At 41.7% G+C, this 22,085-nt stretch overlaps 2 protein-coding genes across 3 annotated transcripts; one reads left to right on the top strand and one right to left on the bottom strand.

Moving 5' to 3' along the window:
- The first annotated feature begins 1,498 nt into the window (after positions 1-1,498).
- Positions 1,499-5,225, top strand: LOC135497755 (uncharacterized). Its single transcript, XM_064787605.1, has 7 exons — positions 1,499-1,513; positions 1,894-2,094; positions 2,379-2,500; positions 2,780-2,966; positions 3,249-3,500; positions 3,758-3,970; positions 4,415-5,225. The coding sequence occupies exons 2-7, from the start codon at positions 2,058-2,060 to the stop codon at positions 4,717-4,719; spliced, it is 1,116 nt and encodes a 371-aa protein (XP_064643675.1). The 5' UTR covers positions 1,499-1,513; positions 1,894-2,057; the 3' UTR covers positions 4,720-5,225.
- A 224-nt stretch (positions 5,226-5,449) lies between these two features.
- On the bottom strand, positions 5,450-21,841 carry LOC135497756 (paxillin-B-like). 2 transcript variants are annotated; one of them, XM_064787606.1, is made up of 6 exons: positions 21,707-21,841; positions 8,153-8,188; positions 7,722-7,926; positions 7,339-7,459; positions 6,974-7,089; positions 5,450-6,596 (listed from the first exon to the last, which is right to left on the bottom strand). In XM_064787606.1, exons 1-6 carry the CDS (start codon positions 21,730-21,732, stop codon positions 6,525-6,527), a joined length of 576 nt encoding a protein of 191 aa, XP_064643676.1. In that variant the 5' UTR covers positions 21,733-21,841; the 3' UTR covers positions 5,450-6,524. The 2 variants fall into 2 exon arrangements, with proteins under 2 accessions (XP_064643676.1, XP_064643677.1); XM_064787607.1 differs by lacking the exon at positions 21,707-21,841 and adding an exon at positions 18,306-18,434.
- Positions 21,842-22,085: the final 244 nt, after the last annotated feature.

The following is a 22,085-nucleotide window of genomic DNA, read 5'->3' as shown; positions in this document are numbered from 1 at the left end:
ATGACGCGTCATACATGTACTTAATTTAAGTCTAGAAACTATATGCCTGCTGCCCAAATACTTCTCGAGTTGTATTTAGCTTATCTAATATTGACATGTACAATCTGTAGCTAGCTTTTATATCACCATGTGAATCCGTTACTGCAATTGTATATATATTGTATTGTATTGTATTATATTATATTGTATTGAGATCATGTTGCAGGAGACCAATTAAACTTCATCTAACCATTATTGACATTCTTGTCTCCTTTTCTACAGAGTCTCGTTATAATAGTTCTTTAGAGTTATGACATGTCATTGATTATTACCATCTGATACAGATTACGGTAATTAGACAGTTAATGAGGCGTAAACCAATTAGAAGAGTCTAGTAAACAAGATAAAGTTAGGAGAACAAGAACAAGAAGGAGGAGGTAGAGGCGTCGACGACGACGACGACGACGACGACGACGACAACAACAACAGCAACAACAACCGGAAAAGGAAGGAAAGGAAGAGGAGGAGAAGAAGAAGAAGACTGGACCAGAGAAATATATCAGTTGCCCATCGACTTGCCCTGGATAGAATTTTTCTTGCTGCAAAACAAATCACTCGCATCTTGGAATGCGTTTATGGCAATCTTTGCGGAGATTACAATTGCTTTGCGTGAGATTCATTGCTCGGAATCTCCCAGCAGCAGAATGGTTAACATTCTGAACGATGACATGCTTCCACCTATCGAGTACCTGACAGAACCTTTTTTTCGAACACTGCTACAGGGCAACCGCCAGGCATATCAACACCGCAGTCCGTTTTTTATTCAACCGGTAAAACTATGTTCTCAAGCAGTTTACCAGACTTCCTTCGACATTACGTGTGTAGATGGTGCAAATCGAGGACAAAAATGCGATTTTCGACCCACAGACCGAGGACCGATGACACAACGAGGACGTCCTCAGTTTGGATGACCTCGGAATGCCATGTTTCGCCGCATTATATACCCCTGGAATAAATCGGATCGTCTAAAAATAAACTGTCCTCGGTTATGTACATTTTTGCGGATTCGTGTGTGTAGGCCGTGTGTGTCGTGTGTGTGTGACCTCATTACAACTCTAAAATGCGGACCATTTTCCCGGGTTTTTTTTGTTTCATCATTTAACAATAGGAGGCGCTTAACCGGAAATGTCCTCGATTACCATTGTCTTCATGCACGTGGAACGAAGCCTAGTTCATTCATGCTGAATTTTGGATTGCTGCAGGAAAACTTGGAGGAGTGAGACACGATAGGGGCCTACCGAATTGAGGTGAGTTATCAAACTTTGCAATATAGGCCTAGGCTAGTTCATGTGGGACCGGTAGTCTGTCCGTGGCACAGGTAGGCCTAGGCTATAGTCGGATTCAATTCGTATGTAAATGTCACTACCTTTAGCCAGTTTTGGGTCACTGTGAAAAACTACTGGGCCGATTTCTTCTAAGCATGCTATGTTTGGTTTTTCTTAAATCTAATTTTGGGACCCAACACAATTTCCAGGTTAGTGATTTGCAAATCAAGCAAAAATTTCATGAAATAAACTACAGAAGTGCGTGAATGTACACACAGCAGTGAGCAGTGAGCTGAGCATGACATTCATCTCTTCACTGTCACTGTCCACTGCACTGACAGTGTACTGTACATTAGAGCATTGGGCCTAGACCTGTTAGTGTTAGGCCTAGATAGGCCTACAGGTACGGCGATTGAAAAACTTTCTGAACTCAAAAGCGCTATCGTGTCTGCCTGTCGGGAAAAGCCGACAATTTCAACCCGGTCGCTCTCCCAAGTTTAATGATGATATGACATTTACAAGCTTTCGTGACATGTTTCTTTTATAAATCGAGCTGCAATGATTAATATCATGCCTTCTTTCGTCTTAGAGAATATTGCGCTCCGCAAAACAGCCACGCAAGTGAGTGACCAGGCCGGGGCTACCGCTGACAAGGCCGAAGATGGCAACACTTCCCCGTCCTACTTCCGCGGCTCCTGCGCAATCACTGGTGGTAAAGCTGCCAAGGAATGGTGGGTGGTAGACCTCACTGAGATGTACGACGTGGACAAGATTGGCATCGTCACGAAAGGTAGGCTTTCGCTTCCTTGATGTGACTCTAGCTATTCAAGCCAAGCCCCACTACTGCAATGATTACTATCATGCTTTATGATATCAGAGTTTACCAGCGTTTCCTTTAATTGATAAAACATGTGCCTACAAACTCCTGGTTTCTACGCAAATCATCACCAATGTCATTCAGATGTGTCCCAGCCTAAATTAAGTCACCAGCCTTTTTTTTAAAGACCATGGTCCTTTTCGATATGTTTTTGTAAGATATTGACTATAATCCTTCACGTTGTGTTTTCTTCTCAGCATATGGTGGTCCTACTCTGCACTACAAAGAGCAAATGACGAAGACAGCTAACCACAAGTATCCAGATGCTGCCACCGGAGTAAAGGTTATAAATGTCGCACAGCCAACTTGGGTCGGAACGGTAAGTCCGTCACATAGTTCCGATTTCCACGATTGTATTGCACCTGGTTAGATGCCAGTATGGCCGAAGCGCTCCGTCTTCGGTCAGGATTTTTTTAGTTTCAGTGTCTGAGCTACCATATCCTGGCCGACGAGCCAATACTGCCCGGTTGGATTTCGGGGTTTTCTCTCCTAGAGTAGGCTGGCTCCTACCAGGGCTAAGGAGGTCAGTCTCCCCCAGCGATTCTTTGAATATAATCTTTAACATATTCAACAGGGAAACCTCTTGTTGATGTTTTAGGTAAACCAAGACAATGAATACGAGTGTCAACAGTGGTGTCGAGAGCTCGATTTCTGCAACGCAGTGACCTGGGACACGAAGAAGAAGGAATGTGGTGTTCACGAGTTAGTTTCCAAAACCACAACGGCGTCTACCGGATTTAACTTTTACAAGAAATCACTGGTGACGGTGCCGTCACTCGACAAAGGTACGAATAATGGAGAGCATACTAGTATTTTGTTATATAGTCCTTTGAGAAAAATGTATAGTCTAATGAAAAAAAACTGTTTTCGCATTTTGTTTTGGTGATTTCAAATGTCAATATTCCAATACATGAATATTGTCGGTCAGCTTCCAGATATCAGGTCAAATGTTTAGCTGGTCCAGCTGAAATGAATAAAGCCGACGATGCAACTTTTATTTTATCACATCATGGATATAAGAAAATATATTCCGTGATTACAGCTGCTTGTGGATGTTTCTTCTCCAGCTGCCTACCTTAACGAAGCAATGATTGGAGTCTTGCGCTCGTTCAGCACAGCCGCAGCGTACAAGGACCACGGTTGGTTCCCGTGCTACCAGAAAAAGACTTTCACCGCGCCAGGAGACATCCTTGGGGCACATTGTCCGAAGGGGGCATTCGGCCAGTTCATCATTGTGGAGAAAAACGGGGCGAACTCGGCGGACGGGCCTCTAGCTCTGTTTGAGGTGGAGGTATTCGGACGAAAGACGAATAACAAGAGTAATTGCATATTTTTTAATGTTTCAAAAGTGGCCTAACCTTTTAGTTTAAGAATGAGATTGTTTATAGATGGACAAAATAAAACAAAATAAAATAAAAGATACATGTAATCTTTATCGTTATGGCCAAAGAGATTTCCAGTGTTCCTCTCTCGTGTTAGTGCAGAGATCAAAACCCGAGAACCCAACAGCGAAACACGCGTGGCCAAAACAAGCGATCCTTGTATATTTTGCTTTATCGTTGTTTTCTCGTTTCAGCCCCGATTTCAAGTAATCATACGGCTCAACAGGTCAGCACAAAGTCTGGTAACGTTGCCAGTAGGGCCGTGGACGGAAAGTTTACAGCAACCATGGGCAGCGGGTCGTGTTCCCAGACTGCCGGGACGGAAAATAACGAATGGTGGACGATTGACCTCGCCAGAGGCCATAATGTCACTAACGTGCAGATTGTGGCGAGGAGAGACTGCTGTGGTACGTCTGCCGAAGATCGATGTTTCTCTATCTTAGATTTCACTCAATTGTTAATACCTTAATTAGGCGTCTGAAGAACTTTGTCAGGGTACTTTTTGCTACTTAAATACTACGTCCCTGATTATATGCCAAAAATACTTAAGCATGGGCCAGAAATCAGCCAAATCGGCCTTAAAATACATTCAAAGCACGCTCAAAGAATCCATTTCTTGAGCGCATGAAGTCACAGCCATAAGAATGGCCCGTCTTGGCGTGTAAGGTGATGACATCTTTGAATAGTTTACTGTATGTTCGAGTCACATTCGATGGGAAATGCCGGCAAGATATTGAAAAACAATTGTCACCATGTTGAATTTAATTTTCTTCGAAATGGCATTGCGCTACGACCTCCTGATCCCGAACTACATGTAAAGTCATTTATATTTGAATTCTTTTTGATTTCAGCTTCTGACTTGACCGAGTTTACAATCCTGACTTCGGCAACCTTTAGCGATGCCGAAATATCCACAGTCTACTCCCGAGCGGTCAATGTGTCAGTGAGCCCGCTGATCCCACCAGGGTCAGCCACGGGATTCAAATATTCGATCTGCCAAGCAAGCGTACAGGTCGCCCTGAAAGATGGGCAGTCTTTCATGGTGGACTGTGAGCCTGGCGCCGTTGGCCGTCACTTGACAATTGTCAAGCACAAGTCGAAGGCCAAGCCCCTGGAGCTGTGTGAAGTCGAGGTTTATGGTGTTGCCGTGCCTTGATTTAAAACTATATCGGCCTTTCAGAAATAATTGACCACGTCCACTTGGGCCGGTGTTAACACTACTTGACCGATTCCTTTCAAAGGTACAGGGCGGAAATTGTTTGAAAATGTCCCTGGGTCTCAAAACGAGTAGTTTTGGTACAGCTGTCCAAATGGACGTGGACATTTAAGTAGGACACTGCTGATGTTGGTGTTGATTTTAAAGTTGGGCTATCAAACTTTGATATTCATGATATGAAAAATATTGCACAGTCTTTTGACCATTGTGTATATTTTTAAGCTAATTCCAAAAGCCATAAAACTTTTAAAATGTGTTTTCCGATCAACTCATAGTTGTAATTGGTTGACATCAAATAAAGCAAAACATGACGTCAACACACTTCCCTTGATAGTGTACACATCACTTGTATACTGTGCCGCGTGATGCACTGTTTGTTATAGTTTGTGCTACACGCAGGAGTTCCAGCTACATGTATGTACTCGGTGCAAAAATAGTCTTGCTCTTTTTAACATTTCTTGACGTGTTGACGTCTTCTTTCTTTCAAAGACTGGTTCTGCGAGTGACGAAGGAGGGCCGGGTGGGCCAGATTAAGATGCCCTCTGTGATCACTAGGTGTCTCTTTTACCTATCGCCAATCTATGCTAATTACACCCCAGTACCGATATCCCCAGAGAGTCCATGAACGTCACCTCCTAGCGGTCGGAATTGAAACCAACAACACTCCAGCTTGTACCAGTGGTACTTTATTGGATGATCATGAGTACATTTAGTTCTCATAAAAGAACTTCAGTTTGATATAAAAATGACATCTACTAATTCATTATTTTCTACGTTTTTTAAGCTGTTGGTTTACGACATTTCTGTGGTTATCACGTTCCTTGATAGTTTATCAGGCAATAAATTTTAGAAGCTACATGAGAATTAAGCTAATCCAGACTGTATCTCGTAAAGGTTTGTCAAAAATCTCACAGCAAGATTTTGAATCGTTTCGTAAATATACGACTCACATACAATGTGTAGTGTGTATTTTAGGAACGATACTACGTCATAATGTAAGAGGATGTGGTTCACCGTCATTCACGCATACAGTGCAGCTTTACCTAATCTACAACATGTTGCGTATCAAGATGGCGGCGAGATGGCCACCCGGATGTGAAACGGATATGGCGTCGCATCTGAATCGTTCTGCGATGGTCCTCTGTTGGATGGAATTAGTTCACGGCATCTATGTTGACAGAATAGTTTGACAATGCGTTATCATTCTTTTATCAGCAGCAAAGCATCTGATGTTGATATTTAGGATGATGGTTGGAATAAATATTTCTGTTACCAAGGTTTTCTGAGCCATACTTGCTATTACTGATGCAGTAAGAAAGTACATTTCACTCCCTTCGGGTGTCTCTAAATGTTATGAATTATAGCGTGGTTCTTCTTACAAATTAATCGTGAAACAAAATTTATATATAATTTCCATGGATAACTATACAAGCATGTAATATATATTTTCTGTCGGGGAGTGTCAGAAATTACAAAAGCCTTATCTTTTGGAGAAGCATAAATATTTGCGATTTGGTTCATAGTGGGGTTGTTATGCCGCTGGTTTCAATTGTAGTCGAAGACTGATGTAGCAACAGTCGAATTAATGGCTTCACACAGATATTTGCGTTACCCCTCCATGTAAATCTATGAAAATCCTGACTTCAATAGAAATGCTTGATATTTGACATTTATTGTCCTTTTTCTATCCGAGTATTCGTTCCAGTGCTGGGCTTCTCCCCGACAGAGGCTCCCTATTGCGACATTTACTTGCACTTTTCACAGCAGGGCAGGTTGTTCTTCACGTAGAAGGATGAGCCTACATCTCCGCCACATTTCTAAAAATAGAATGTGACGATTTTCGAATAGAAGCCAGGAAGTCACGGAGCTACACACTATTTCTCGCAGGAGACGTTGTTTAGATATTTTACACACATCCAAAGCTATAGAAAGCTTTTAGGGCTATATGCTTCGTCCCTAAACTTTAATTTTCTTACTTGGCGATCAGATGGTTAAGGCATAGCGATATATCCGAATCTCAAGCGGCCATATGAAAAGACCGAAGCTATCAACCAGATTAAAGTGATGCAAGCCCCTCCCACGCAGCTTTTGGTTAAGGTACTGCCCAACCGCGATTCAAACATAAATACTTATACGTCACGAACTATTGTGTAAATACGTACTGTGATGACGTCATCCGAAATTGTGTACTTACGCAGCATTTGAAGCAGTCGCTGTGCCAATCCCTGTCCATGGCTTGCAGGACCTTCTCGGTTGCAGCTATCACCTTGTTGCACTTTGCGCAGGTGGCGCCTCGCAGGTTTTCATAGTCTGAAAAAGTGACAGTCCTGCATTTGACGACAGAAACTATGACAGAAATTATTTTTGTATCACCCAGTACAACGACCTTCCCATTAGGACCAGTATTAAGTATCATAGGAGTCTTTGCTATGTTGACCAATAAAAACTCTTTAAAGTGTGGGCAATGTCTACACATCAACATCCTGCTGTTTTAAACTTCACGTACAGGTACGAAACTAGTTCTGACCCACAGAAAATAATTGTAATGCCAATACGTACCCTTCTGGCAATAAGGTTTGCCATTCTTTTCGTAAAACTGCTGGCCTTGCAGGGAGAGCTTGCACTCATGGCAAATAAAGCAGTCCTTGTGGAATTTCTTCCCCATCGCAGTCAACACGCTCTAAATCGATATACATGTTAGACATATAAATGTTGAGTTTCAACACGGAGTTTACTAATCGAGGGTTCCAAAAATGTATATTCTTCAATAAGCAGTGAGATACAATCGTTTTGCACCGATTATGAAATGAACGACTATAGATTTACCTAATAAATGTATTATGCAATAGTTCGTAGTTAACTTGAAACAATGTCAAAGTTGTGCAGAAAAAATCCCTATCATTTTGAAGTTGTTGGCTTGCTTCATTCATTATTCAACCTACCCCAGCAAGTGCCTTGTTACAGGACGAGCAGTTTCCCTTGCTTGGGTCATTTTCGTCCGTGATCCCGGCGCACTTCTTGCAATAAGGCTTCTTGTCTTCGCCCTCGCCCTTGGGGTAGAATGTCCCCTCAATCTTCTTCTCACAGCCCTTGCAAACGAAGTGGTTCTCGCACCACAACTTGTCCATGGCCGTGATGTACTTCCCACTGAAATCCGATTGGTTAAACATGCAGTGCAGTGACTGGGCACGTAAATTTGCTGAAATTTGGTATTCATAGTATTCTTATATAGACAGCGGCATCTCTTGAATTAATATTCAGTATGCATTCACACAATTTTTTTCTCAATTAAGATTCAATTTTCGATTTATAAACGAACGGAGAAGACCTTCAAAGATAATTCTCCTCATGTTCATACAAAATTAATACTCACGTAATGGGCTTCTCGCAGTGTCCGCATATTTTCGCTCTGAAAAATATGTTGAAAAGCAATGCATTAGTGACGAGAAAAAATTGTTGCTGAGAATATCGATAACATCGACCTCTGGAAACAGCTTTCATGGGAGTAGGTATTGACTGCCATTTGCGAGCATTCAATGTGTCGTCATTTGTAATTCCCCGCTGAGGAGATAAAAAATTCAGCACCTGGGACTGCACGTGTGAAATATCACCAAGTTAACGTTGTTTTGTAAAAATAATTACATTTTACGCCATGACAGTTTTTGTTAAAGTCTGTGAAGCTAAAATGAACGAAAGGATTGCAGCTGTATGCATGCAGGTACGAACGTAACGTACAAGAAACGTGATGTATGCGAGGAGGTAAATCCGTCTGATGAATGACTCGGAAAAACGTGCAGACTGTAGTGTAAACCACCAAGAAACCCACAAGGTAGAACAATGTGGAATGTTAGTTTATCAGCTTGTCAGTACTCTCGTCGAGGTAGAATGTACACTAAGTGACCACATGATCTACATGTGCACTCCACATACCTTCGGTGGAAGTGTTGCCGTTGTGTTAACGGTTGACACTAGGTACCGCCACTTTGGCCAGAACTTGAAATGTGGTCAACCATTATACAGACTTGGTCACCACAGAAGGATGTTGATCTTTGCAGTTGTTCATGGTCTCCCACACTCAATGCAGCGCCTCAAACCATGTCTGGTGTCAGCCATGTCAGCGGTTGTGTGTTTGTCATTCGATGGAGGAGGGCGGTCTGTGGGGCTATCTGGTGAGGTCTTATTTTCACGTGTCTGTGTTTCAAAGCCCGTTTTGAGATTGCTACGAATTCCAGCTGGTTGGTCAGTTTCAATCGTTCCATGGAACCAGACTCGCCCTGCTTGGCTCTTTCACTCTCCTTCCCACATTTATCTCTCTTTCATCACAGCTTCAGCGGTTCTGTCCGGAGACACCGACCTCCCTTGCTAGCTTCTCTGCTTTTTCATTGTAGCTGCTGCCGCTGTGTCCGGGAATGATAGCAGGTTTTTCGCTCATCTCACCCATCAGGTGCACCAGGTATTACTTGATGATATTCTTTTTCAGCCTTGTTTGCATTGGCCGGTAACAGCTGATGATGAGGAATACCTTAGAGGAACGAGCCTACTCTAAGGGAATACCGACACCAATAGACGTATGAATGTATGGGTGATTCTCGCCTACAGTGAGCGTGCATAGAACTGGGTCGATCTCTCCAACGGATCCAATCATAGAATATAGAGTACTCGCGACTCGATCAAGCCCACCTGACTGGCTTCATCAATGGGTTAGTAATGACCCAGCTGTGCTTTTCTACTCCACTAAACGCGGTTCTCTTACTACACCAATTTACCATTAGACTTTGCACGAGTATTGATCTCGCCAATTGAGCGCAAATGCTTACCATCAAAATTGATAACATGAATGATCCATGGCAACGCCGCTATTGGAATGGAGCAGTGATAAAGCAAAAACTCTTTGTCCATCCACACAGTATGTCTATGATACTACGGATCTTTGACGATGTAATTTTAGGAATGAATATGATATCGGAAAATCAAACTGTGAACAATGTAAGCAATACTATCAACCCATTATCAGACCTCCACATCTAGTCACAGTCTTCTTTAGTGGTGCGACCCTTGGTCTTACTGAATTAATGCTTGGTCACAATTATCATCAGAGCTCCGAAAAAAAATTGGCCGCGCTTTTGGAAAAGACAAGTATTTTGCATTTCTGAACTTCCAAATTTCTTAGTCTTTATTACTTCATGATTATAATACACTGACATAGTTCTTTTTGGTGTCAAGCGCTCTTCAAATGTCTCATGATTGCCATGGTACATTTTACTTTTATTCGAAAAGTTTTGAGGGAGAACCTGCTTCAATTTATTTACCTAGCTGACATCAAATATTGAGTAAATACACTGAAGTGTTGATTATTAAAAAAAATTTAAAGCACAGGTAGAACAATGTAAATTTTTTTTGAATGAGCTACTGTTGACACGAAAAACTGCCACAAATACTCAAGTCACGATAAACGAACTCATAAGCGCATACATAAATAACAGCATAACCACCTGACACACCAAACGTTCCTGACCCACACTATAACTCATTTCGTACTCGTTTGAAGCTTTTCACTTTTTCATAATAAAAGATGTTAACCTATTTTCTACCTTTTCAGCCTTTAATAAGGCTAAACCCACAGCCGACAGTGACCGATGGTTCAACGCTCTGTGACAGCTCATCATCAAGGTGGTGGTAGATTAAGACCCTTGCAGGGGCAGGAATCCTGATAGCATTATCGACTTCCTACACCGTTTGGAATGGTGAAGGGTGTCTTTCTTGTGGTGGTGTGCCAGTGGAACTGCCACGATTGAAAAGGAGAGATCCTACACTTCTCTACAGGACTCTGGGTATCTCTGTTGTCAACATCTTCACAAAATACCTGATACCAGCTAGTATTAAGATTTAACAAAGAGTAGTCTTTATTCATTCTTGCTAGAATCAACTGTATAAGAATTCTTGGATTAGTAAGGAGGCAGTGCGAACATTGTTAATACTAGTAACACTCCTGCAACCAGGTCAAGATAACTGCCTTCTCATTTCACAAGGGTCGGGTCTTGATCTGATCACGAACGGGACGATTGATATTCCTGGTTTGCATTCGAGAGAGTCGAGATAACGCTTGATTGTTTTCGATGACCAGGCCAACTCACATCAAATAGGGGCAAAAGCAACTTTCGCATTCACTCAAGTGGTCAAGTGCACTGATATTCAAAAACACAATGATTGATATTAAGCCAATATCACCTTGGCCCATAAATCAAAATGGATAAATATTTGGTCCAGGTCTTTCCGTTCTAGAAAACGAATGTCAATGGTTTGAGTCTTTCATGTTTTAAGTGGTCCTTTGTAATACCTGACTAAAAGGACACTCTGATCCATTTTCTGCTGGAAACCCCACGCCCTCCGTCCGACATGGACGGAGTTGGTCAAGTTGGTACAAGTCGTGAAAATAGATTTGCTATATCGACAAGGAGAGTGTTGTCCCAAATGGGATAAATGGGGTCTTAGTGGGGGCCCCTATGATAAAAAGCTGCCCATCATCATAGCTTTCTTCCTAGCTCTCATATCGTTTGCTTGCCGGTGTGATAGTTATAAATGTCATGGGATAAAATATCGAGGTACAGGATTCTATTATTTATGCACTTTTACTCTTTGATGAATTAAATGTCTCGAGTCTCTATTGGACAGTATCTGAATCTGTCCTAGAGTAGGGGCCTTTTTTCATGGGAGATGCATAGATAAACGTGCCATCTGCCTTCCATCGTTTTCCATCAATGATGGGAAGCATTCAGAAACGGAAAAACTCAACAGCGTTACAGCAGTGCAAGCCTTTAGGCCTAGTCTAGTGAGTGTAAGTGCGGCCAGACGAAGTGATTGCACTTTCCATTGCAATTTGCGGCTCTTTAGGCTGCTATCCGTTGCTGTAACCGATAATTTACCATTTTCGTGTTCAGCTCTCATACATCAAGATAAGTCTGACACATACCAAAACTCGCAACAATATGTACAGTTGTTTACCAAAGTATCGGGGACAATGAGACTTCGGCTAGCTATACGACCAAGGTGGAACGCTTCGTGATCAGATCGGGCAGAGCCACCAAAGATAAATTCTTTTTTACTTTTCTTTTATTTCCACTACGGGTGCTTGGCGGCGGCGGTGGCGGCGGCAGTGGCTCATTTTTGATGTCCATGGCGCGCCAGAGTGAAATAGCTCTCCACTCTTGATGTGGATGTTGGCCATAGCTTATGGCGGCGTGGGGCCAGGAGCAGCCCAACCACCAAGCCGGATAAAATCCTCGCAATCTGCTTCACGGTGAATATCGCTTAATCGAGCTTCTAAAGAGAGACGATGTCTACCTGAAGTGGTGCTTCGAAGGTGATAAAGGCACTTGAATGTAGGTCTATCTCAGGCCAAATTTTCCGAAACCAACATTGCATTTTACAAGGCAAGTGCACATAATTGTACGGTCGAGACGGCAAAACCTGATGCGTGATGAACTTATAAATGATTGATTCACGCCTGAACCGCAAGAAGGTGGCCAATAAAGGTGGCAATTAAAACTCCTCAGCTGGTAAAATTCTTCAGACAAGAAACTTGTAGTGGCCATGTTCGAACCACAGGACATCAACATTTCTGCAGAGAAGACCAACTCTTTTTGTGCAAACTTCTGCACATCAATGCTCAGGGTATACAAAGGAAAGAAAATGAAAACGGAACACCTTTGGGAAAACATCATCTCAAGTAGATGTATGGCTTAGTAGAGAGTGAATTGAAAGCGGATAGAGGCTTTACAACCTCAGTAGTATATCGGTCATACTCATCATCTAATTGGTACCTAGAGTGTGAAGAAGTACTTATTTGAGGGCAGCAAATCATCGCCTAGGCCAGCAGATGATGGAACAACTGTTCGAACTTCGTAATCGGTAACGCATGAGATTGAATAACAACTCCTGGCCAATGAACCAATTCCTTCATACCTAATCTCGAAATTTTTGTTCAAGCGTCTGCCAACTACAGCGTTGATTCATATACCACGTAAGCAGTCCTCAACGGAGTATATTTAAACAGAAACCATAGCCGTGCACTACTTTCTTCTAGACATGCCTAAATAAATATCGAACGATACGATTTTTCTCCACTGCTCCTGAAGCGGAACTGGTTTTGTTGCAAGAGTATGTATTTGTTAGTGTGGGCGTTTTATCTACAGGTGGTTCATCTACAAGTTACTCTTCTAACGATCTCTTTCGTCTAAAGTAGCTTTCGGAGCTCATCATAACCTTATGGCTTTAAGTGTGACTCATAGATCATGGGTGCTCCAAGGACAACAATTCGTGTACAAAATGATATCAAAGGCTGAAGAGAGAGACAGACTACTCGTGGGTGAGGAGGGGAGGCTGCCGTCTTTTATCTCGTTCGTCTTTTAAAGACGCACACTTATCAATGACCGGTTATCTGCCAATATCGCGACACCTGTTCTTGAAAAGTGTGGTCAGGAATGGATACGGGCAATTTTACCGCTGTGTCGAAATTTGAAAGGTGATCATTAAGAAAAGCTATTTTATTTGTATTTCAGAGTTGGATAACAGTATAACGAAGTTGCTTCGTGCCAGTGAGTGCACCATGCAACAATGAAAACGAACTTGATTTAACTTTTATCCATTTTCCATTCTTCTTTCTCCATTTCAAGCAAGTGTCTGCAGATGAAACGTATCAGTCGATGGCGATAACCACACCAACAACAGTCGTAACCCAAAACCCTCTTTACCTGTGGTATGTGTAGTAAAAAGAATTGAGGTTATTGACTGCTTTGGCTAACTATCTTCTCGATGCACCTTAAGCGTGTTGAATGCGATCATAAGCACAGAAAAAGTATACTAATTTCAAGAGGAATGCCTGGTGCACTAGCGGAACATAGGCCAAGCCTAGAGGGACAGATTTGAAGGTTGTACACACGTGTCTTCACTTCAAAACGGTAGATACCACGTTCTTCTGCCTTGTACCAGAAGTATGTGCACTCGTTTTCGCTTCGAGCGACTTTAAGTTGGCAATTTCCTTTTTCTGATAGATATGTAATGAACCATGCCCGAGAACCTTTAATTAGTTAAAGTTGAATTAAAGTCTTGGGTATATAGTCAGATATCAACTACATGTACGGTACATATTATCATTCGACTTTACATTTTAACCCGTTGATAAGTTGTTCAAAAACACGTTAAGATTTAACAAAGACGCCGAGTCTAAAAATAATTTAAGGGGATTAACTGAAAGCGCTAACGTTTCTGAGTTATTCATGATACCTAACGTAACCGTTAGAGATAACTGAGAGAATGTATGTGCTTTTGCACAACCGGGCCTTGATCTATCCTAAAACCTTTTAGTAGACATCAGATGAGCTGCTCGATCAGCGCATTTCGGACCAGAGTGTACCCATTATCACACCTGATGGAGTAAGGCAAGGCAGGGAGACCTGCCCACAGTCTCACGCCAAACTGTGGGGATGGAATCAGGGCCCCCGCTTTAACCACTAGTTCTGATGAGTCCTAGCACTAAACCACAGCGACTCCGGTCCTTTGAACATATGAAATGGACCGCCGAGAATGTCGCTCGTCTCTGTAGAAGCAGAGGAATGCCAGCATCGTAGCTTATTCTTGCCTGAGTCACGATAGGTTAGTGGAATTATGAACCATTTGCTTCCACGTGCCAAGAGCATTTTTCCGACATTACACCCAACTGTTGCCTACTAAGTACCTGTGTGCCCCAGATGCGTTACTGACATATATCACAACATCATGGGAGAGATGAGTGGTATCTTAGATTATGTGGCATCATACATCTTAAATAATCAAGCTCTCCGGTTGCATTCGCTTCTTGATTGCATTCCCTCTAACATTAAACTTTATGATATAGACTTCTGTTCCAAGCCTTTGATTGGTTACACCCACGTCTAGGGTCCATTTGTTCAAAATAAGTTTTGTCACTAACGTTGGCGATAAGTTATCTTAGCGGTAACTCTAAAGGCTTAATTGAAAGAGATCACGCCCAGTTAAATTAATGCCAAATGTTTTTGTAAACCGGGTCCAGGACCTCAATACAATTTTTCAGGAACTGTGATAATGGCCATGTGCAGTAGCCATGTGCAGTAGGGGGACATCGTGAAATTATTAGATCCAAAGTCACTTAAGTTTGAAATGCTCGTTCAGGATGCCGATTATGACTTTTATCCTCAGTAATATTATCTCGTGAATGGAACACCAAGAAAATGCAGAAGGCATATCTAGCATTCGTATACCTACAAGCAAGGCATGCGCAAATTGCACTGAGAAAATAGAATGCTTCTCGCAAAGTATATGAGATTGTTTGAGGGTTACAGGTGGGTGGGTTCGTACAGTCCAAGATAATATACCACCACCGTTATCGCTTTGTAGGAATATTATCAGCTATTGGCGCTTCTTCTCTACTTGTACCTTTACATTTGCTGCCACTACAGATGGGCGTCCATGGGCAAACATCTCAATGATTGCCTGCTATCTGGTAGGTTCCTCCAGACACATCAGATTTCAAAGATAACATTCACAGATAAGTTTCACGGTATGAAGAAAAATAATGTGGTTACACATGCATTGTGTTATTTAGTTTGTAATAGGGGTTTAGTCGGATGTAACAATACGTTTAGTGTTGATATGAAAACATATAATGCATTATTTATTTATCAGGTAATAAACTACAAGGTGCTTCTTCAAAGACGAGGACAATATTAAAGCTGTCAAGATGTCGTAAGATGTCGACTCTCTTTGGCAGCGTTGGTTTCTTCCGGGCTCTCCGGTTTTCTTCTACTTTATAAATCGCCCAATATTTTTTACATGTAGCTATCAAAATCGTAGTTGCTGCTGTCCTCTTAACATAAAAGCTGTTATAGGGCTTTTCAAACATAGCTGATCATTGATTTTGATTTGCATATTTTATATGGGGTGTCCATGAACATACACAAATGTAGTTGAATTCTACAGATACACCGCTCACGGTTTAGAAATCATTTTGGAATATTGACTGTCTGAACACATGTATTATGCATATACGTGGGCAATTTGTGACAACAAATCGAATAGCCCAATATTTGTTGCAACCATAGGCATGAACATGATGTATACCGCTTCTGTTTCGTTTCAACAACATCGAGGGATGAATATTTCTCTCTATGAGCATTATGGCTCCATAATCGTCCTCGAACATACACTAATGTAGACCTTTACTCTATAAAGTGTATAGTCATCTAAATCGATCCAGAGTCCCAGGCCACTGCAGCTCTATGCAATTAGTGTATAATATTGTATTGTGTCGTTTTCCTACGCCAGCTGTTAACCGACCAGGGACGGTAACTTCACAACGCAAAAGAAATTTGATTATTCTAGTATCATGAACGCATTGCAATTCCACTTGAAATCTCATTGAAATCGGGAGATTAATAGCATATAGCTGATCTCTAGCTAGCTCTCATTAGCTAGTCTTTATTCATAACACCCTATGCGCCGATATTGTGACCAATATGTCTAACGTGATATATTTTTAAAATCTTTTCGAAGAGGTCGTGATTATGCATAATATTTGCATGCATGTCATAGGCTTTTTAAAAAGGATTTCGCAGTGTATATGTTTATTGTAAAGTAAAGTTCGTTTATTATAGTGTCACCCCTAATGAAAGGGCCAGCCAGCTTTTGGCTTTAGAGACACTCTTTACTCCCAAACTCCTATCTGACGAGCGCCCGGCGAGAACGCAATTTGTCAGCTGGCGGCTATAACTAACCTTCGCCTTTGTTGATACCAAAAAGTCGTAGACAGGGATATGGTTTATTGCGGCAGGCCTTAACCAAATGGGCCAATTTGTCTAGATTTGTAAAAAGTAGGCCTAAAACACCTGCGCTTTTCAACCCAAAGCTCGCACAAATATGAAAATTTATTACGCATCCAGTGCAATAAATATCAGCATGCAAGGCACGTTTTATCGTCCCAGGGAAGTATTTAAGACGTGTTTAACATATAAACTGGTTGATTGAATGGTTGAATGGTCGATTGATTATCTGCATTGTAGCATTGGTTTCAATCTACTGTCACCTTTTGGCGTGTGAGGTGACAAAATATCTATTGGCTCTATAATAAGATATATATTTACTCTGTATTCACTTTCATAAGGCCAAAAAGTTGCTTTTTAGCCTTGCAGAAGTATGCTCTGCATTGGTCGCGGGTATCGTTGCCGAATCGGTTCATTTGTCATAAGCGCCAGGCCTGGGACGCTTGACTTACGTGAAGGAATGATTGTGATTGCAGGACACTATATGATAACAAACTAAACTTTCAGTTGATTTACACCAGTAGAAAAATCGCAATTGACCTTTAAAATGAAATTTCAATGTTTGGACTTCGTGCACTGACTGTGAAATTTTCACAAGTACTTAGCGGCATTAGTCCCATAGGCCTTGCCGGCAGATTGTCATGATAATCACCAAGGGCCTCTTAAATCGAATACAAATTTATATGTTTAATGTCCTTAACATTTCTCAAGTGATTATCGGCCTCGTTTGTCTAGATGCAAGTCACAAGGTCAAAATGAAGTGTGTTGTCGAGGCAAGGTTTATAACTCAAGCGATTCATGTCGAAGGCTTCATTTCCAATACCAGTTGTCATCGCTGAGGACAATCATGTCCTTATCACTCTGCTAGGAGTAATCCGTCCGTAGAGCAATCTAGTTTCTACCATATCATTTCGGAAACCTAGGCGCAAACTAATACATGCACAATTTTGCAAACACCATTCAGAGTTCTTTCGGGGACGTCGTATATCGTCTTCGGTTTGAGTAAACAAAAAAATTACATCCAATGATCGACTCTCTATCGCCCCACAATCGCACGACATAGTTAGATAGACTACGCCTAGTGTTACCCTAATTGAATTCTGCCAGTGAATATCGCAGAGGAATTTCTCTTTTGAATAGTTAAATTGATATCTCAGTGGTAAGACGCACTGACGCACCGCGGGTCGGGGTTGGACAAAGTGACGGGTACCTGTGGTAAAAGTACTCTCCTTTCACTTCGTCGTTGCCCTGCATGGCGATGACCAAGCAATAGGACTTGATCGAGACCAATCTGACGTGTTATAGGTGTCGCCGTTTGGTGACTGAAAATCGTCTGGCCTTATATAGGTTATAATACAGTACATGCATTTCATTTTTTATCTCACATCAGCATCAGGTGTGCACGCCTAAAGTGATTTCTATTTTTGAATGCAAATACTAGTATGCAGAGTTTTTTTTCATATATTGCACGATGTCTAGAAGAAAACTATTAGCAACCAACAAATATCTAAATGCATATACAATAAACACTACTATCAGCAAATGACTGTTTGCATTTCATACTACCAAATGCAGACATAAAACAGCCCTCAAATGATCAACACTGAAGCTATTCGCCAAAATGGACCATCAGTTGTAGCTGAAGACCACTGGCACTGACGCAAGGCTGAACGAACGCAAACGGGTTTGACTTACCCGCTGTCAGCCATCTCTACGCTAAAGGTTTTTTCCTTGCTGATAAATCCCGTCAGCTGACTCCGACCTTTCCCTTCAGTAAACCGCACCGAAATACCAACATACTACCTGACTTTGACAGGTGAATCGCTTTGCACACGGCGCGCAAACTGCAATTCAAGTCTGCCTGGACGAGATCTTTGCGCACGGCCCGAAGCTGGTCTGCGATATCTGGATATTGGAGCTATCAATATTAGTCTCGAACACATGTTCATATTTATTCGTGTTGTGTTATGATTACATGATTTTCTGTCATTTATCAGAGATTAATGGGTTTGCTTCGAGACTAATTCAACCATTAATCCTTGAGCTAGGTGACAGAAAATTTCGTCGGTATACGACATGCAGTAGAGAATGCTAGTTGTATTTCGAGACTAAAACTAATTGAACACTTGAGCCAGGCGAGACTGCATCTCGTTGCCAGGTAACCAGTTTACCTGTATTCATCATGGCTACATTCTCTGAAATCGAGGCTGTAGGTGCGTGGGCGTCACATTATGGAAGCTGATATACTGGCGGCAGAGAGAATAAGCTTGAATATTGTGCCTGCTCTGGAGAATGGCGGTAGACCTATGGCTTGATACGGCCGCCTTTCGCACAAACGGTGGTGAGCCTTCTATGACCCCCGATATACAAACCAATATTACGGCACATTATGCTTTAAAGCTACTTGCCGGGCTTACAAATTGAATCGAGGTAAATATTAGTCAAAAATCAAAGCGAGAAAATCATTATTGGTGACCTAAAATGCCATTTGGGTTTTGTATTATACGATTTGGTCATCATTCACTTTTTGATAATGGCAAGTACTCGCCTAAACGCACGACTAGACATTTCCCTAAATTGAATGTTTGTACATTGTTGACTGAGAATGGACTGTAAATCGATGGAGGAGTTGCCTGTGGGCCATTTTTCAACAACCGTGTAGACAAGTTTCCATTGAATGTGATGTTGCTTGAATCGAAAAGAGGATGCGTATTTGCAGAATCAAATCATGTGTTTGCACAGTGGGTAGAGGTATTGTTTTACCTTTGCAACACAATAGAAACAAGGCCTTCCCATTACAGTGTTGGAGGGGTACAATAGGATGAATACAATAAATGCGGGCCTTACGCCCCTCAAAATGAACTAATCTTGTGTATGTTTCTTTTGTGTGGTCATTTCCTCTTCAGGTAAGCACGTAACTGACGGTGAATCATCGACGAATTGCTCTAAAACGGGCAAAAAGTAATTTTCCAAACTTTACACCTGTCTGTCATACTTTTTTATGCAACTCAAAATATACCCGCTGTGTTAGATTATTTGCACATTATGTTACGGGCGGAAGAAGAAAAATTAATAACTCATCTTATCGTCTAAGTATAATTTCGTTAATAGCCTCTATTTGTTGTAATCGTTCTCTAGAGTTATGACATGACATTGATTATTACCATCTGATACAGATTACGGTAATTAGAGAGTTAATGAGGCGTTAACCAATTAGGAGAGTCTAGTAAACAAGCTAAAGTTAGGAGAACAAGAACAAGAGGGAGGAGGTAGAGGCGTTGGTGGAGGAGGTGGAGGAGGGTGATGACGACGACGACAACGACGACGACGACGACGACGACGACAACAACAACAACAACAACAACAACAACAACAACAACCGGAAAAGGATGGAAAGGAAGAGGAGGAGGAGGAGAAGAAGAAGAAGACTGGACCAGAGAAATATATCAGTTGCCCATCGACTTGCACTGGATAGAATTTTTCTTGCTGCAAAACAAATCACTCGCATCTTGGAATGCGTTTGTGGTAATCTTTGCGGAGATTACAATTGCTTTGCCTGAGATTCATTATTCGGAATCTCCCAGCAGCAGAATGGTTAACATTCTGAACGATGACATGCTTCCACCTATCGAGTACCTGACAGAACCTTTTTTTCGAACACTGCTACAGGGCAACCGCCAGGCATATCAACACCGCAGTCCGTTTTTTATTCAACCGGTGAAACTATGTTCTCAAGCAGTTTACCAGACTTCCTTCGACATTACGCTAAATTTGTCAGAAAAACTTCCACGGTATGGTTTGAATCAAGTCATGTTAAAAATGCGGTGGATCGAGTTTAGTGTTTGGGTCTTGGCGGCTTTTTAACTAGAGCACGGGCTGCGCATTCATGTAAGTGTTCTGATGTAAAACGTAATGAAGTTGTGGCAAAATGTGAAATAGAGAACAAAAATAGTTCCAAGGCAGCGGCGGTGGCCAAAATTGGAAGGGCGAGGACGAGAATCTGTTTTTCTCTCCAATTTTAACTAGCTGTGGCCTCATTTACAGCCTGTACGTGGTGATAGTGGAAGCGCCGTCACGATAAGAACTGATGCTTTATGATCTAAAAAAAGCATTGGCAATATCTTGGTTGTTTGCAATAGACTAGCATAAGCCTGAACCTGCCAGAGTCGGAATTGGTATTCAGAGGACCATAAAAGACCTTTATTGGCCTAACTGCTCGAGATAGGCAACTAGGAATACTTCGTTCCCCGGATTTAGAGCTTGTATAATGAAACCTATGAAACCAGAAGTCACAAAAAAAGTGCTTTTGACCATGATTTTGGCCGAAAAATTTCAGAAAGTGTCATTTTGCCGCCCCCCTCGACTGAAAGCTAACTCATGTACGCCCCTGCAATCGGGTTCAGTGTGAATGATCTAGTTGATTTTTGAAGAGAGATTGACTCAGAAATACCCTTTAGAACACTTTCGTCTATTTCACAGCAAATCGGCCGCGCAACTTAATATTTGTATATCATTCCAGCAGCAATTGCAAAATGCATTGTTGCACTAATATTGCACATACCCTGGTATTTCGACATTATGTTTGCAGGCCGCTAAGAACCAAATTCGAACAATTGAGGTCCTTCAAAGATTGGGCCTATTGTTCCGTGAGCGTAATCCCTGAACAGCTAGCCGAGCATTACAATGAGGTATCAGCTCTCGGACAATGGGCGGGTTGGTTCAAACAATGGACAGCGCGCGATGATGTGACGTATTGGCCTTCTAATAATTACAATTTTTCAGCCAATTAAAATTTTTTTAAAGCTATTTGTTAGAAAATACCTTGTAGGCAAACTGTCTAATTTCCCAAAGCATCGCAGCAAAACGCTGTACTTTTTTTTCTTTCGTGACTGGACGATCACACAACTGATTTGCTTGTCTGAAGATTGTAAGACAAAGTCTTGATAATTCGTACCGCTTCAAAAGGTGTTTTGAGAGCTGTACGAATGGTTTTATCTTCAAGGGGCTGTAAACGAAATGAATAAATATCCGAAGTAACATTTTACCAACTGGTTATATTTTGAGAACTACTCTCCAGCTAGACAGTAGTATCTTACCCTCTTGGACGTGCTCCTTGCGGCATCTTATAATCCTAGTTGTCTAACTTCCAACACCGAAATCCGCCAAGACGCAATCAAATATCCCTCCAAAGCCACACTCCAGCCAACCTGACACAAGATGGTAAACTAAGAGAAGAACTACGCCCGGCTACAGCAGGTTGAACATTATCTGCAATGTGGGCGGCGGTATTTTTCAACTCACTTGACCTTTCCCGTTATGATGCGGTTATCTTCGTAACTGAAAGATTTGTCGGGAAATAATCGACAGGAGCTCGCCCCAAGGGAGTCTTATGCATTGCAAATTGCGTTTCTATGCCGAATTTTAAAACCTTTAGAACGAGGATAACGTTGAGATAGATTTTGCAGTTATTCTGAG

This window comes from Lineus longissimus, chromosome 13 (genome assembly GCF_910592395.1).
Source record: "Lineus longissimus chromosome 13, tnLinLong1.2, whole genome shotgun sequence".
Classification (NCBI taxonomy): Eukaryota; Metazoa; Nemertea; class Pilidiophora; order Heteronemertea; family Lineidae; genus Lineus; species Lineus longissimus.
Note: the sequence above shows the minus strand (reverse complement) of the source record. Positions and strands in the feature narration are given on the sequence as shown.

Excerpts from the sequence above, each read along its gene's own strand:
- LOC135497755 (XM_064787605.1), top strand. The coding sequence starts at position 2,058 with ATGTACGACGTGGACAAGATTGGCATCGTCACGAAAG. Across the intron at positions 2,501-2,779 it reads AGCCAACTTGGGTCGGAACG|GTAAACCAAGACAATGAATA; the intron begins GTAAGTCCGTCA and ends TTGATGTTTTAG. Across the intron at positions 3,971-4,414 it reads GGCGAGGAGAGACTGCTGTG|CTTCTGACTTGACCGAGTTT; the intron begins GTACGTCTGCCG and ends TTTTGATTTCAG.
- LOC135497756 (XM_064787606.1), bottom strand. The coding sequence starts at position 21,732 with ATGCCGCAAGGAGCACGTCCAAGAGG. Across the intron at positions 7,090-7,338 it reads CAAACCTTATTGCCAGAAGG|ACTATGAAAACCTGCGAGGC; the intron begins GTACGTATTGGC and ends TCACTTTTTCAG. Across the intron at positions 6,597-6,973 it reads GCGACTGCTTCAAATGCTGC|AAATGTGGCGGAGATGTAGG; the intron begins GTAAGTACACAA and ends TTCTATTTTTAG.